A 16,953-nucleotide genomic window follows, 5' to 3' on the forward strand; every position below is an offset into this window, starting at 1 on the left:
GACTGGGAAAACTGCTCATATATAGAGTTAAAACAGTGACACGTTAGCAGTGAAATTCAGGATTACAAAAATATTCTTGTCAAATTCAAAGTAGCTTTGGAAGCATCAATTAATTTGTCAGCATCAGTTAATTTGTCAGCATTCTCTTCTTTGTGGTGACTTTTTAAAGACAAATTACTTTCCTTGAGCTAATTTGAAAGAAGAAAAATTTACAAAAATATTCCACTGCTTCCAGAAGAGGTAAAAGGTACTTTAAAATCTAAAGAAAAAATTTGTAGAGGTATTGGAGTTATTATGTGCTACTGTTTGCTGTTTTGGTTTTTTTTGTTTTGTTTTGGCTTGCGTTTTTTTTCCCCTAAACAGCTGCTTGGGATCCTGCCAAATTTTGGCCTGGGAAAACTGTCCTCTCTCTCTTGCTATATTTAAAGTGTTTTTGTAGAATCTGGTGCAGATCTTTAGGGGGAAAGCTGTGTTTACCTTGTTAGTTTAATGCATGCTGATTTGGGGAAAGAACTTTGCTGGAAAATTTCTGAATGGTGCAGCAGTGATTAAAGTTGGTCACTTCAGAAGGTTAAAGAAATGCCACGTGCTTCAAGTGGCACTTTTGAGATGTGGGACAATTGCACCGTGGTCAGTAATCCAAAGTTTTCCATTATTTGGGCCTGTGAGTGGAGACCTTGGGCTCTGTCTGAGGCTTTTGGGTACTTGTAAATGGAATTGACAAATTGGAATTGCCTGGAGTTTAATGAACATATCACCTAGTGTTGGATTCAGAAATAATCCATTTGATGTGCCCTAAATGAGGTAATAAAACAGTCCCTTAATATTTACCTCATTATTTGTTGGAAAAATGGCCATGCTCTTTACTTGCTCATCTGACAGTAAATGAACTGCAATTAAGTAAACTATGGAGAAATATTTATGTATTTAAATTAAGGCAGGAATAGCGTCTCTTGAATGAACTAATGAGTCATGACACAGAGAGAGAATTACTGAATGGCTTTTCATTCTGTCTCTTGTTTCAAATGCTTGGAGGCAGGGTGAATGTTCGTGAGACATATCATGTCTTATGTGGTATTACTCAGTTCTTAAGACTTCTGTCAGCAGTCTATCCAGTGTCTGCCAGACTAGGAAACCTGGGTTAAACAGACTTGTGGTCTGACCCAGCACCCAAATCCTACTGGGTGACTAGTCTCTCTGCCCTTGACAATGAAAGAGCTGGCAGAACCTTAGAGACAAATTCTGATGATGATGTTAGAGGTTATCTGATTTAATAAATGAAAAGTAAACTTAAATGATGCCAGACCACCCTGATTCTGCTATTCTTTATCTCTGAAGCCTAGATTTTTCCTATATCGTTATTATTTTGTTTACATTTTTTGGTGTTTAAAGTCTGAAATGTTTGGCTGCCCTGAACTTTGACTGCTTTTCCCAAGTGTGTCTGACTTAACAAACACACTGTAATATACATTCTTCTGTGTTACTACTCAGATTACTGGGAGGCTTCTTACATTCTCTGAAGACACAACCTTCTATTAAAAGGAATTATCAATTTTTCTGTCTTCTAATTGCAGTGCCATTAATCAGTTACAAAGACAAGTGTTGATTTCAGCATGGATACTAGAAATGTAACCTGATTTTTTTTTCCTTTAAACTTCATGGCCTTTAATTTTGAGCATTTAGACATGCCTACTACATAGTTTTCTTTTTTTTTTCTTTTTTTTGGCAGTGTCTGTAGTGTCGCTAAGCCTTGTTTTTGGACTGACATTAATTTTAACTGAGGAATTTATGCTGCTTGGATAGTTACAATATATGAGATGTTATGGCATGTGCTGAATTCAGTTGTATCTCAGAACATGCTTCTACTTAAGCAAGACAATTTTGATAGAGGATACATGTTTTTTAAGAGAACCTTTTGTTGTTTAACTGCAGACCAGTGAGTGCAAAAATAAAACCTTTGGGATCCAGAGATATTTTACCAAATAATCGTCAACTGTATGAGATGATTTTGACCTATAACTTCCATCAGGTAAGGGTTATGTTAGTTGGGGGTTTTTTAAAGTTATTATTAACACATAATGTTTTCTTTAACGAGGTCTTAATTTTAACTTACTTTCTCTCAGGAAGGAGGTCTAGAGTCACACTCTAGACTCCCTACGGTCAAAATTCTAACTTAGTCCACTTCAAAAGCTACTGTTGTTTGAAACATGCTACAGTTCAGTTATCTTTTTGAATATGTATGTAAGGATTTTAGTTGTTTTATTCTGTAGTAGATTAAATGCTTTTACCTTTCTTTTAATAGCCTAAGAGTGGAGAAGTAACTCCAAGCTGTCCACTTCTTTGTGAATTGTTGTATGAATCTGAATTTGATAGTCAGCTCTGGATTATTTTTGACCAGAACAAAAGACAAATGGGTTCAGGAGATGCCTATCCACACCAGGTACAGAGTAATGTATTTATTTTACCTTCTTTTTGCTGAAGACTGTGAAAATGTTCTTTTTTTTTTTTTTTTTTTTTTTTATCTCCCAGGCCTCCTGTTAGCTCTTTACATGTCCTGATGCATAATTTTAATGTTCTTATGTATTCACAAGCAATCATACAAGGTTCAATGGTGATGTATTTGTATCAGAAAAAGATAAGTGTCCATGAAATAGACCATGATTTTTTTTTCCTCTCCTGAGGAAGGAGAAAAAGAAAAAGCTGTTAACTTCTCATTTCTTGTGATTTTGTCTGGTGCTTTTCAAGAAATTAGTTCAAAATCGTGTTGTTCTTTGTTTTGTTTTTTTACAAAGACAATACCTTAAACATTTCTATGCAAGGTGGAAAGGTCTGACTTGTGTGCTGATAGAGCAGGGGCTTCTGTATTCATGAACACTGTCCTCAGTGCTGTTGATATCTTCAAACAGCTTTTTTAATGCTTCAGCTTTGTTTGCTTCCCATTGCCATCTTTGAAAGAGAAGTTTTTTGCACAACACTTGTAGATACTCCACCCTCTGCAAGAATCTCTTTCTGCCTTAACAGACTGTGTGCCTGGATCATGGGGGAAGTAGGGAGAAGTAAAAAAAAAAATTAAAAAGGAAAAAATTAATAAAAGAAACACTATTCATAATTTTTTTGTTTGAAACTACATTTTACCAATATAAAATCATACTTGAACATCATCACTGTAATGGTAATTTTGACAGATTGATTGATTATTCTGGAAGTGTACGAAAGATAGTTTCAAGAGAAGACATGCTTTACAGTTTATAAACTACTTTCAGAAATTGCGTTGTGTAAGCTTTTATTCCTTTACCTGCATTTTTAAGATACTATAAAATCTAAACATCACCCTAGTGCTTTGTTACTTAGACCTGGTGGACCGTCATGCTGTAGATCTCTGGTGTTGTGCATCATAGGATGATTCTAAAACAATTCTAAATTATTTAATCCAGGAAGAAATACCAACAGGAAGCATGACTCCCTAGCCCAGGAGAGGGATATTCTAGGAGCAGGGTAGTTCTGAGTTGTTGTTCTTTTCTACTTGGGGCTGCTTTCTGTTTAACTGCAGCAGTATCAGAAAGGAGACTTAGCATACTGTTGCTCAAAACAGCCCTGTCAGGTTGATAAAAATTAAAGAATGCTTTCAAAACATGACAGTCTTATTTCTGGGGTTTGGAGGCTTTTTTATAAATGGTAAAATGTTGAATCTTGGCATTTATGAGAACTTTTTTCTTTCAGTATTCTGTGAAACTGGAAAAAGGAGATTACACTATTCGGTTACAAATTCGTCATGAGCAGAACAGTGAGCTGGATCGTATCAAAGACCTGCCATTTATTGTTTCTCATAGGCTGTCTAGTACCTTGAGCTTAGATATTTATGAAAACCACAGCCTTGCTCTCTTAGGGAAGAAGAAATCCAACAGTTTGACATTACCACCGAAACACAGTCAACCATTCTTTGTTACATCCCTGCCTGATGACAAGTAAGTTACGAAGTTGTTTTTCTCATCTGCATCTAGGCAGCTGCCTCTGCACCTCACTAAAATGATACTTTAATGGTGTCTGCCTGTCCAGGCTTGGTTATTCCTCATGTTGCTCTTTCCCCGTTTGGCATGTTTATTGTAGTTTCCATGAAACCTTAGTGAACCTGGTTTTAACACTTAACTTACTTTCTTTGAACAGAATACCTAAAGGAGCAGGACCAGGATGTTATCTTGCAGGAAGTCTTACTCTGTCTAAAACAGAACTTGGAAAGAAAGCTGTGAGTATATGGAATGGATGATGGGGTTTTCTCCTGAATTTTTTTCTAGCAAGCAAATTGCATGCCAGGAAGTGCTGTAATGTATGGGGTTAGTACTTTAAAGAGCTTTCAGTTTGGTAACATAATACATTTTAGAAGCAGTTGTTTCATTTTAAAATCAGCATAACTTCCAAGTAGTTCTGTTATTGTTTTCATCTTCTAATTTCAAATTTAATTGCATTTTCTAAAGTTTGAGTTTTAATTATTTTGCTCTAAAATCTTTTATTTCTAGAAGCAACTGCTTTCTTGTTGGTGTGGAGGCTTTAAAATTGACCTTATGTAACTCCCTATTAATGTAATTTTTGAATGAAAAATACATGCATATAGTGTTATGTGCATGTTGGTTCTGTAATACTCTTTGGTTGAATGCATGCAATATTCAGCAGAAACACGTGCTTTCTAAACACATATATGTTACTGTTACCAAGTAGTAGGAATTTTGCTGACTCAAATGCATATACAGATTTTCTTACCTGCTACACACTGTTGTTGTCAACCACTAGTATGATTGTATGCTTCAACAGCATGGTATAAGATCTCTGTGTGTGAGGCTAGGAAAAAAGATGAAGGATCTTTTTTGCTTATGACACAGCATCTTGTGAAAAACGTTTTTTAACTTGTATGACTCTATGATGCAACAGTGATTATAGTATAGTAACTGTCACTTTTCTGTGTATCTGCTGCTACAGTGTTTAGAAGATTTCATTAGCCGTTTTTAAACAGATGGTAAGCCTGAGACTAAATTTTAGTAAATCCTGATGATTGTTAGTACTCAGAAGTAGTTGATCTGTATGCATATACCACTTGATGTGGCTGAACAACATGTATAAAACTAGAGTATGTCTTCATAGAAAATAAGTTTCTGAGAGTAGGTTGGCATGTACCTTTAGATATTGTTAAGCATAAAAGTTTAGTTAATTCAATCTGAATGGTTGTACTTTTGGGGCAGATTGCATGTAACTGCAGATGAGAATGTATTAGGAGAATTTGTTTATCAGTGAGGAAAAACCCAGTAACTAGGAGCTCTAAAATACCTAGTTTAATATTTCTTTGTGGTACCTGCGAGGTCACAAGTGTGCTTTTATGAAATCCATGATAATTTAGTTTCCCTAGCTAGCATTGTGCACTTCCTTAAACTATTGGTTGCAGTCTTGCATATTTTATTTTAAAACCAGACTAATTGGCTATATACAGTGGTTTCTCGGATAGGAAGCAGGAGATGAGATAGGTAGATACAGCCTGTCAAATTTCATATGATGGAGAATACTTAAGATCTTACACAGGAAGAAATTCTAGCTGAGGTGTTCCTCATGTCATAGCTGAAGGCATTACTATTATGGTCATATTTCAGCGGAAAAAGGATGGTATCAAATAGCTTCTGATACTTTCTGCTGCCTTTAGTGAACCTTAATATGTATCAGGAGACAAAAAAGGAGGATTAGGCAGCAAAGTTGTCTCTAAGTCAGTGAGTGGATGCAAGGTAAGGGAAAGTGTATCTAATTTGTCTGTATTTATTATGAAAGAGAACAATGCCATTAAAGAGTCAAAAATCTAAAATTCTGAGGCTGAATTTCTGTAATTTATTATTTAAAGCTAAGTGGTTAACAACACTTGCTTATATTGCAGAAGTAATGGATTGTATATACAGTGATGCGTTGGTTTATTAATTTTAAAAACCTGAAAGAGCATGCTTTAAGAGCATGTTTGATCATACATGTGACTCTCTAAAAGTTGCAAATCTGTAGGTTGGAAGTATAACTGTAATTGTACAGAGAAGGTGTCTCCATCCTGTGTGGTGTGTGCATGTTTTCTTACAGTATGTTATTCTAACTCCCAGGGGCAGTCTGCAGCAAAGCGACAAGGAAAATTTAAAAAGGTACTGAATGTTAGTTTTTGAAAAAGATATACTGAAGTCTTTTTGCATATGACTTAAAGAATTTGTCTACCAGTCTTGGTTTTTAATTTGTCTCCTTCATCTACCTGCTTAGACCTGAGTTATTTACTTCAGCACCTTAAGTATGTTTACTGGTAGAATGACAAAACACTACTGTAACACATAGCTGAGAGGCACGTGAGCATCTGTGTACTTCTGCCATAAGTGCTGTAAAAATGCATGTGCTGTTAGTGATCTGCAATTTTTCTTGTTCTTAAATACTCAGGAATGTTCAGTGTTTGTGGTCAAGATTTTTGTGGCAAGTGTTTCTGCCTTTCTGTCTGCAGATTGAGGATCAAATATGAACTTTGAATTGAATAATTGAATATCTAAGTGTATTCTCAGTCTACTAAATTGATAGTTGTCTTCTTTACAGTTATAAAAAACATACCAGGAAGCTAGAGTTTATACAGTCACATAGCAGGTAGTAGTATTCACAGAATGAATTTTGGAACATGTATCAGATAGTTTAGAAAGGGAGTGACTTTTAGTATAACAGTGTTTAATATTGTGCTTTATTGTATTTTCATATCAGGTAATACAGTATTTTACCAGGAGTCAGTATAAAACAGTTTGTTTAAAAAAATGCAAAAATATATTTCACTAAACTACCTACATAAGGTTACTGGGTTTTTTCTTGTTCTTAAGTTGTAGAGGTATTTACTTTCTGTTGATTTCAAGGTACTTTGTTCTGGAGTGACTTGCAGATTAGCCAGGATTCCTGTTGAGAACTGTGAAAAATGTAGCTTATAGTCATGCTTCGTTATTTTGTGAATAGTAAGCTGGAACCAGAGCCTGCTAACTTACTCTCATCTTGGTATAATAACCATGAAGGAATGAGATTAGGCTTTCCAAGGAAGATTTTAGTGTATGTTGCTGAGTTTTATTTTCATACCTGAAAATCACTCAGATCACTTTCTGAAAGATAATTTAAAATCCCATGTGAATGCATGACTTCCTGGTAAATAGGGTATAAGATCTTCACTAAGTGAATCTCTAACAAGGGAATTAAACTATAGTAATAATAGAATTTTAATAATGAAACCTAGTAAATAGATTCCAGAGGTTGTGGTTTTTGGGGTTTTTTTTCCTTGATTTTTTTCCTCTTTGGTTCTAGAACACAGATTTGTTTTCAGATCTGAGCCCTAAAACCACCCAAGTCAAAATAAAAGTGGTCCTTCTTGTTATTTCATCTATTACTCATCGGTGTACTAGCAGCAGATAAACTAGTGGATTTCTTCAGGGCTCCATCTTCAGCCCTGTGCTCTTCAACATCTTCATAATGAGTTGGATACAGGACTGTAAGGGATACTCAGCAAGTCCACAGACAATACTAAATTGGGAGGAGCTGATAAGGCAGGGAGGGCCTGAGAGAGATCTTGACAAAATCTGGGGCTGGGCAATCAAAGCCCATATGAAATTCAGCAAGGGAAACTGCTGGATTCTGTACCTGGGCTGGGGCAACCCTGGATGTACAGTACAGACTGGGGAGTGAGAGGCTGGAAAGCAGTGCCATGGAAAGGGACCTGGGGTCCTGGTTGATGGGAAGTTGAATGGGAGTCAACAGTGCCCTGGCAGCCAGGAGGGCCAAGCGTGTCCTGGGGGGCATCAGGCACAACAGCACCTGCTCTGCTCTGCTCTGCACAGCTCAGGTAGTCTCAGCTTGAATATTCTGTGCAGTTTTGGATGCCCCAATATCAGAAAGATATTAAGCTATTAGAGAGTGTCCAGAGGAGGATAACGAAGATTGTGAAGGGCCTTGAGGGGAAGCTGTATGAGGAGTGGCTGTGGCTGAGGTCACTTGGGCTGTTCAGCCTGGAGGAGACTGAAAGGAGACCTCATTGCAGTCTGCAACTTCCTCATGAGGGGAACTGGAGCCACAGGTACTGGTCTCTTCTCTGTGGTGACCAGTGGCAGGACCTGAAGCAGCCTGAAGTTGTGTCAGGGGAGGTTTAGGTTGGATATTAGAAGAAGGTTCTTCACTCACAGGTTGATAGGACATTGGAACGGGCTCCCAGAGAAGTCACAGCATCAACCCGACAAAGTTCAAGAAGCGTTTGGACAACACTTTTGGGCACATGGTGTGACTCTTGGGGATGGTGCTGTGCAGGGCCAGAAACTGGACTTGATGATCTTTCAGTCCCTTCCAACTCGGCATATTCTGTGAAATAAAACACAGTGTAGTTCAGGGCATTGTTCTGTAAGAGCTCCAATAATTAATGCATTTTGCTGAGAATGCAACTCAGAGGCCTTTCTAGTTTAAAAATTTTGGTATTTACCTTGCCCTGTCATAAATTTACATGCAGTTAAGATGTTTTCCAGCACAGAAAACTTGTTTATGTATTTCTTCAGTGATGCAGTCAGTCAAAAAAATATGTGTAGATTTTGTAGATTTTCTTATTTTTCAAGGGTAGGTCCAGGCCCTCTTGTAAGATTAGTAGCCCTCTTTGCCACAAGGGCACACTGCTGTTTCATGTTCAACCTGGTGTCCACCAGGATGCCAAGCTGCTTTCCTACTGGATGGCTCCCAGCATGAAGTGTGCCTGGATTTATTCTTTTCCAGTTCTTGCACTTCTCTTTGTTGAACTTCATGAGGCTCCTGATGAGCTCATTTCTGCAGCCTTCTGAGGTCCCTCTGGATGGCAGCAGACTCCCTGGCATCTCAGCCACTTCTCCCAGTTTGGTGTCACTTGCAAATGTGCTGATGGTGCCTTCTGCCTCCATCATCCCAGTAACTAATAATGACATCAGACATGTTCAATAAAGAACTGACCCCTGGGGCACAAAATTAGTTACTGACCTCTAGCTGTGTGTCACTGACCACCCTCTGGGCCCAGATGTTCAGCAGGTTTCAATCCACCTGACTGCACCTCTGTTTTGCATAAAAGTTTGTGGTTATGCCAGGAAATAGCAGCCTAGGTTTCCAAAGATAGTTAATTCTTTTATATTGTACAAAAATATCAAGGGGCTCTTGCCACATAATAAACAGGTGTCTTTGTTTTCATTTCTAACACAGTTACAATCTTAATTTCTTTTTCCCCTTGTCTCCAAGCTTTGTCCAGAACATAGTTAGAATGAAAAACATACTGACTTTTTCAGGTCTGTAAGAATGACTTTTTGTTGGTTTACATAATGCACCTTTTGAACAGCAATATGTAACAATTAGCCAAGGGATGGAAAGTTTCTACTTTTTTCCCTGCTATCCTTTCTCCCAGTTTAAAGCAAGAAATGCATTGTGCAAATATTGATAAGTACTAGTGGAAGGCTAATAAATACCACTGTGAAGTCAGATGTTAAGTGGTGACTCCCTTTAAGCATTAAGATATTACCCCTGTTTAACCATGAGGCATTCAGAAATAGGATGAAGTATGTGTCTGATACAAGTTTGTGTAAGCCTGCCTGGTGACTCCAAGAAGCTTAATTAATTTTCCATTAAATGAGAGTTGCCATAAAAATAAGGAACAATGCACAAATTGCATGTATCTTAAAACAGATTAAAATTCCATATGTATATTCATCTGTATGTGCAAATAGGCATTAATTTGAAGATACTTATTAAATGGAAAATGAGACCTGGGATATGTTCCTAGAGGGAGCTTTTTTCCCTGTGGTTAGCTTTGCTGTGAATGCTTTGAAGTACAAATAACAGTAGTTTTATGTGTGTTTTACATATAAAATACTAGATGTTAAAACACCAGACAGAAATCTAAATTGAAATCTTGAAGCCAAATTAACTGTTAATTAAGCTCTTTAAGAGGTGACTGTTTTGATGGTACTGTGCTTGTTTATGTGTGTAGTTTATAGTTCAAAGTAAACCCAGTGAGGCTTACGAGACTCCGCAGAGTACACTGACCGAAATGCGTATCTTGTATGCATCCCAATTGCTCAATGCTGCATATCTTTTTAGAGGGTAAATTTGAAAGCTTCCCTAAATTTTTTCAGTGGATAATATGCTCACCTGCTGTCTTTCTCTGTCTATAGCTCTCTATCTTTTTATAGGTATGAATAAAATGAAATCCAGTACACTAGTCTAGGAATTCTGTTCCTGTCAGAGAGAAATTTGAATAACAGATTGGAGTGTTGATTTGTGAAGAGCTGCCTTGGTTCCCCTTATTCTCTAATGATGAATGTTTCCGTAATAGCAATGACAGGGCCATTCTGAGATACCTAGGGAGTTGCCAAGTTATAAATGATCCTAGTGTTTGTAGATAAAATAAATAAGCCCTCAGTCCCTCTTAATGCCCTGTAATAGTTAGTTAAATGTGATAATAACCGAAACATTATCCCATGAAATAATTTTGAGGTCTGTAGAGAAGTCTGCTTTGTAAGCTCTTTTGAGAGGAGGGTGCCTGTGTCTGAAGCTCATTGTTTTTCTTTCAGTGGTCATACCTTGTAAGGCTTGCAGAACCTCATGAGACCAAAAGTACCTATGTGAGAAAATGGGGAGATGACATTTTGCTGTTGATGGTTTAGCTACATAGGGTTAGTTGTTCAAAATGCAAGTGTTTATCCACCTAAGTGAGATTTTGTTAATCCAATTATATTTGGTTTGAAACAAGCTAGAGCTTTCTCATATAAGGCTTGAGAATGCAGAGGTCATCTACATATATAACTACAAAAATATGCTGCCAAGTGAAATGAAAATGGACTTTCAAAAAGGAAGTCCCCAACTCTTGGAAGAATATTTCTTAGGCAGATTTCTTTCTTAGGAAAATACTAGTCTCGATAGAGAACATCATTTAGAAGATATTGTAAATTAAGATTTTTGTGCTGAACTCGCTTCTTCTTAAAATGTCTGGTTTGCTTTAGTGAACTATATTGTTGCTTTCTACTGTTCTGATTACCTTAGTGAGCCCCACACCATGTTCCTGACCTCTTTATTTTCCTGTATGTACTTACTTCTGTGACCTGTTTTGTTATGCTGTAGCCTAGGTCTTGCTGGAGGCTCATTTAGGGGTATTGACTGGTTGTTCACTTCATACTTGCAATGCATGTGTGCAGGATAGTTCCTATGAAAGCTACACTTTAATGCAGATTAGTTATCAGAACTAGTTTTCAAAAAAAAAATTAAATGGCCATGTTGTGATTCTGTGATTTCATATTAAGTAGCTGAAATTTTTTTTAAGGGAATATTGAAGTCACTTTTACCAATATTGTGTTCAGTAACCCACAGCAGAATGCTGGTCTGTTTGAACTATGAGTTCAAATAAAATTTTTCTGCAGCATGGTTTTTTAATGTTTCAGAAGTGTAGTGTTGAAGTCCAATTCTGTCACCATTTTACTTGCTATTAAAGTAACTTTAACTCCATTTTGTACACAAGGGTTCATTTTACTACACAACACTGACCTGGTTTATGGGAAGCATTCCCAAAAATGTATTCTGGAATAATTGGTAAGAATAATTCAATTGCCACAGTAATTGAGCATACAACTCAATATTTTGTACCGTTTTGCAACAGAGTAGTGGTATCTGGAGGATTTCAACTTATGTGATCTTCTCTGTGCAGTATCCTGTATGTAAAGTAATGGGACATGTGCCCTTGCTGTTCAGGGAGAGGATTGTGTAAAGATTGCAACATTAACACCAAAATGAACAAATGGCCTCACCCAGCAGTTTGATGTTTTAGAAGCAGTGGATGGAATCTAATGCTACCTTGTTTGCAAACTTCTTTGTAAATTGTCAGGAAATGGACTTCAAGAACATGGTCTGTGTTAGGATTTTCCTTTTAAATAGCTGTAACTGGTTTTCTCATGGTGGTTGTTGACTAGTGTAGCTTGAACTCAAACTATAGTCATATTTCTATGCTACCATTTAAGGTTTAAAAAAAAAATCTTGCTGTTGTGTCTACTTAATTAGAACTGAGATACAGCTGAAACTGGAAAATCTGCAGCAGCAAAGTGGAAATCAGTTGACTTTGGATGCATCAGATAATTCAGTATGCACATGGAAGAAATAGTGTCTTGGGAGTAATAAACATATTCTGTGACATGTTTCATGTTTATCCTGCAGTGGTACTATTTTTTAGAATTCAGCCATCTTTATTAATTTGTTTATTGCCAGATTTGTAGGATAGGATCTGTCTTTTATCCCTTATCCTTTTAATCAAGTTATTTTCTTTTTTATCAACAAACACAGAAAACCACCTACTTTATTCCCTAACTAATATTATGTAAAATTATGTGAATGTAAAAATGTCAAGTTAGCTAAATTTTAGGCTTTCTTTTCTTACACCTAGTGTGCTGTTTTAATATTTACATCCTTGCATTGCTTAGAATAAAAACTTAAAGCAGTTCCTGAATTTTTACTATCTAGTATCTTTGCTCTCAGAACTTTTACTCGCTGTATGTGTAACTCAGAGTAGTTGCTGGCTATGATTTAGCTTTCATATGACATCAAAAAAAGTGTAGTGTATCACTCTGAGTATGTGTCTCTTTTCCCACCTCCAGGATGTCCTTACTGTTCATTATCATCTGATACCATCACCATCAAAGAGTAAAAATGGCAGCAAAGAGAAAGAAAAAGAACAGGAAAAAGAAAAAGATGCAAAAGAAGAATTTGCTGAAGCTTTAAGAGACCTAAAAATACAGTGGATGACCAAGTATGTCTGCTGTCATTACTACACAAGCTTGAAGCAGGTTGAAGTTCACAAAAATGCTCAGAATCTGTACTTTAATGCTATATCCTCTTCTCTTCTAGGCTGGATACCCCTGACATGTATAGTGAGTTGAAAGAAGCATTTCCCAATCATCTTCCTCTGTACGTTGCAAGACTTCATCAGCTGGATTCTGAAAAGGTTATTTAACACTTCTTAAACTTGATTTGTCTCAATACACCCATGTAGCATTAACAGCATTAACAAGTCTTTCTTCGTGCACATTTGAACTTGAAGTGACTGTACGCAGTATTAAAAGGCAAAAGTTTCTAATTAGAGTGACAGGTACCTCCCTTGACTGTGATTTACTTAATTCCACAGCAGAATAAAAGAAACTATGCCTGACCAAAGTGTGTTGGCTCATCAAGTTATGCCTTGTTCAGTTAAACACATTTTAATTTTTCATACTTATGTAGTGTACAATAGTAGGCACCATTCAGAATAAAACTGAGACAAACACACATCCTATTCTGTTTCTCTTCTGGACTGTAATTTCTCCTAGCAGCATGACTCAGACAGCTGAGGACAGTAACTCCCTAAAGTGACACAGCTAAATCTAGTTTCCATTACTGTCCTCAAAAATGTCAACTGTCAACAGAACAGTTTGCGTGTGGTTTTTTTTCATCTTGAAGGCAAATACTTTTGTGCATATGCCACTAGCTTGAATATTTTTCTTTTCATTCTGATTTTATATTTATTTCTGAATTGTATAACTGCTACATTTTACATATGTACTGATTTGTACTGAAAGGTGATTTTTTTTCTGTAAAGTCTGCATTTTGCATATTCCAACCTCCAATCTTATTTCACAGTTTGTTTTCAGTGAAATGGACTAAATATGCAGGAAATCTTGTAGACTTTCCAGGGTGTTTTAAGCAAAATTTGAATGAAATGGAGAAAAGAACATACTGAATGATCAAATGTTATTTTTGCATAGCTTTGCAATCACCCTAATGTTAGTAGAATCAACAATGAAGCAATTTTATGGTGCTAAACGTTTTATATTCTTCTTTTAGGAACGAATGAAAAGACTTGATGAAATCGTTGAAGCTGCAAATACAGTAATTTCTCATATTGATCAAACAGCATTAGCAGTATATTTTGCCATGAAGACTGATCCCAGGCCTGATGCAACTACTATAAAAAAGTACCTACCCAGTAAATATTTTTCCTGCATCCTATTTCTGTAGTCTATGTATTTTGTCTCTGCATGTAAGAAATGGAATGACTGCAACTTTTTTTTTTGTGGCACACACAATTTAAAGTATGACAGCAGAATTGTTGTATATCTCCAGAATGCAGGGACACTGAAACTTCCATTGTTTTATTTATTCAGTAAAATAAATAAGGATCCTTTCAGGATTTAAATGTATCAGAAAAATGGGATTTTAAGTTGTTGTATCAAGCTTAGTCTAAGCTCAGAGGGACCACTGTAGTATCAGTAGAAGTATCTGTTTTGAATGCTACTTGCCTTTTCTTTATATTTTGCAACCTTTCCCATCTGCATTTGAAGACAAAATTTATATCAGCCAAAGAAGTAACTGCATGCTTGCAAGAGATTTCGTTTGCAAAAAGCATGATGACCATGCTTCAGAGTATTTGAGACCCATTGTTCTTTAGTTTCAGATTGTTCCTCTGTACTATCAGCATGTATATCCTTAGCAAGATAGTATTTTGAAAGTGACACCTTAGTCTGGGGAATAAGTGATGGATTTTGCTGTGCGTAGCATGGTGCTGTTTTAGTAACAGAACAGCAGATCTGAGTATTAGGCCCTTAAAATGGGAGATACATCCTTGTGGATTATCTATAAAATATCACATTTCAGTTGTAAAGCTAGTCCATCTGTTCTAGCTATCCTGAGTTCAGATTTGTGTGTAATTCTAGAATTGCTGATATAAAAGCAAAGCCTTGACATAATAAACCTAATTCTAAACATTTCTCGGTAAGTTGATCCATTAGGTCATGTGTTTTGAATATAACATCTGAAATTGAACACCAAATTCAATGGTGCTTTAAATGGATGCAATTCCTTTGAAGTCAGCAGAATTATATGTGCTTATGGTAGTGGTGGATTCGACACTCTGTTTATAATGCCAGGAACTATAAAGCTGTATTTCTAGATGCTGACTTACTTTTAGAATCCTGAGTTGCCCTTGCCTTAAATCATCTAAGGCATTTTGTACTTGGAAGAATGATTGAGTATCTCTAATGCATAGTGTCTTTGGGTAATCTTTTATGGTTAGTTTAATTTAGTAAATAGTCTTGTGTGTACTAATGACTGTAAACATGTTGAGCTTAAACTGAGTTAGCACTGTTTCTGTTCTTAAGGAGGTATCTACAAAATATTCTAAATAATTTTCATACTTTTTTTTTCCCCTCCCTAGCGAAATGGAAAAACAGAAGAGTACTTTAGTGGATGCACTTTGTCGAAAGGGAAGTGCGCTGGCTGACCAACTTCTTCATCTGCAGACCCAAGAAGGGGCTGCTTCCAGTGATGCAGAAGGCAAAGATGAGGATCATGAAAGCTGCTCAGAAGCTTTGACAGAGACATTCTGGGAAACAACAAAATGGACTGATCTTTCTGACAGCAAGGTAAGAGACCAGAGCAGGTTTGTTTTTTTTTTTTATTTGCATGTTGGGTTTTCTGATGTTTTTTTCTGGAATGTGCACTGCCTTTGTGTGCACAGCCTTGTACATTCCTCCCTTCTACTTTGTCATGATGGCCCCCCTGTGCATTGTGCTTCCTTTATGACCTTTTTCCACGGAGATTTTGCCAAGCCTGTGAAATCCATGGTAAGCCCATCTCTGTTCAAGTGAATGTAGAAGTTGAGGGAAGGGTGTCAGACATTACCAGATTTCCACCAAAAAGCTGCTTCCTTTATTGAATTGCTTCTTTCTGTACTTTCCAGGGAATATTGTCGATTAACCTCTGTGCTCTTGTAGCTGTACACACAGAGGTGTGCAGCACCCCACCCTGTTCAGTCCTGCATGCTGTAGCCTCTTCCACACTGTGGACAAGAGAAGTTTTGTGTTTTGCTGTCAGTAATGTCTGTAGAGGTAAAGGAAGAAACCCTTGGAAATTATTACACTTACATATTTATTAGCACGGACTTCACTGTCATTTTAGAGTTCCTGATCCTAAGACCTGAATTTTTTTTCTCCTTCATTCAAGACCGCAATTCCAGAAGGGGAAAAAAAAAAAATCCATTGTAGGTGATTAATTACGTAGCTTTTAATTTAGAGAGGTTATGACTTTGTATTTTTAACTTTTGAGCTATTGATGTTAATTAGTTTCTGAACTTAACTGTCACATATGGCTGTGTTTTAGTGGAAGATGGAATGACCAAGGTATTTGTTGATAATTGTGTAAAATAACCAAAGTGCTTCAGATAGTTACAAAAGAAAAACTTACAAGACTAGAGGAAAAAAAATAAATAAATAAAGCATTTAACTTCCTTGACAGTAGATAAACTTCCTGTAAGAACTTGTGCTTTAGGTGGAGGCCTGGTCAGGAAGGTTGATGGTGCTTACCCTCCTCACTTTAATGTATATGTCCTTGTACACATACATCTTTTCAGCATATCTCCTCTGATTGTTAACTGATGATAATATCATGTGATAGCAGATTTTGTGCTTCAATCATATTGTTTGGCACATGATTTTCCTGCTGTCTGTTTGTAAATGCAGTGCTTCGCTCCAGCATAGTAACCCCTGGTTTATTTCTGTCTCCTGTTCTTTATTTTTTGGAAGCTGGTGGGAATAATTTCAGTGAAAGAATGTCAGTATAGACATTTTGTTGGGAGTTTCACTCTTCGGCTTTTATTTCAAGACAGATAGCATTGCTGAGCTGTGTGCTTTGGGCCTGGAATAAGTAACTCTGATTTGAGTTCTACAGATTAGGAACCTCTCTCTTTGACTGTCTTAACCATGGATTTGTGAAAGTGTATATTCTGGTTTTGCTCTGAAAATTGATTATTCTGTAGTGTTGAATTGATACTAAAAGATCAAGACTTCTCCAGATTTTTGTAGCATTTCATATGGAAATAACTTCCATCCTGTTTATGTAGTATGTCTTCTTTTTCCT

At 36.7% G+C, this 16,953-nt stretch overlaps 1 protein-coding gene across 2 annotated transcripts in view; it reads left to right on the forward strand.

Moving 5' to 3' along the window:
- The window catches only part of TPP2 (tripeptidyl peptidase 2), a 52,686-nt gene that overhangs the window by 26,834 nt on the left and 8,899 nt on the right, over nt 1-16,953 (forward strand). The window contains exons 20-28 of one of the 2 annotated variants that reach the window (XM_059839306.1): nt 1,933-2,029; nt 2,303-2,440; nt 3,721-3,965; nt 4,165-4,243; nt 6,120-6,158; nt 12,663-12,814; nt 12,913-13,009; nt 13,885-14,015; nt 15,254-15,461. In XM_059839306.1, coding sequence (XP_059695289.1) covers nt 1,933-2,029; nt 2,303-2,440; nt 3,721-3,965; nt 4,165-4,243; nt 6,120-6,158; nt 12,663-12,814; nt 12,913-13,009; nt 13,885-14,015; nt 15,254-15,461 — 1,186 coding nt within the window. The remainder of the gene's footprint in view (nt 1-1,932; nt 2,030-2,302; nt 2,441-3,720; nt 3,966-4,164; nt 4,244-6,119; nt 6,159-12,662; nt 12,815-12,912; nt 13,010-13,884; nt 14,016-15,253; nt 15,462-16,953) is intronic. The other variant, XM_059839307.1, reaches the window with a different exon arrangement.

This window comes from Haemorhous mexicanus, chromosome 2 (genome assembly GCF_027477595.1).
Source record: "Haemorhous mexicanus isolate bHaeMex1 chromosome 2, bHaeMex1.pri, whole genome shotgun sequence".
Lineage (NCBI taxonomy): Eukaryota > Metazoa > Chordata > Aves > Passeriformes > Fringillidae > Haemorhous > Haemorhous mexicanus.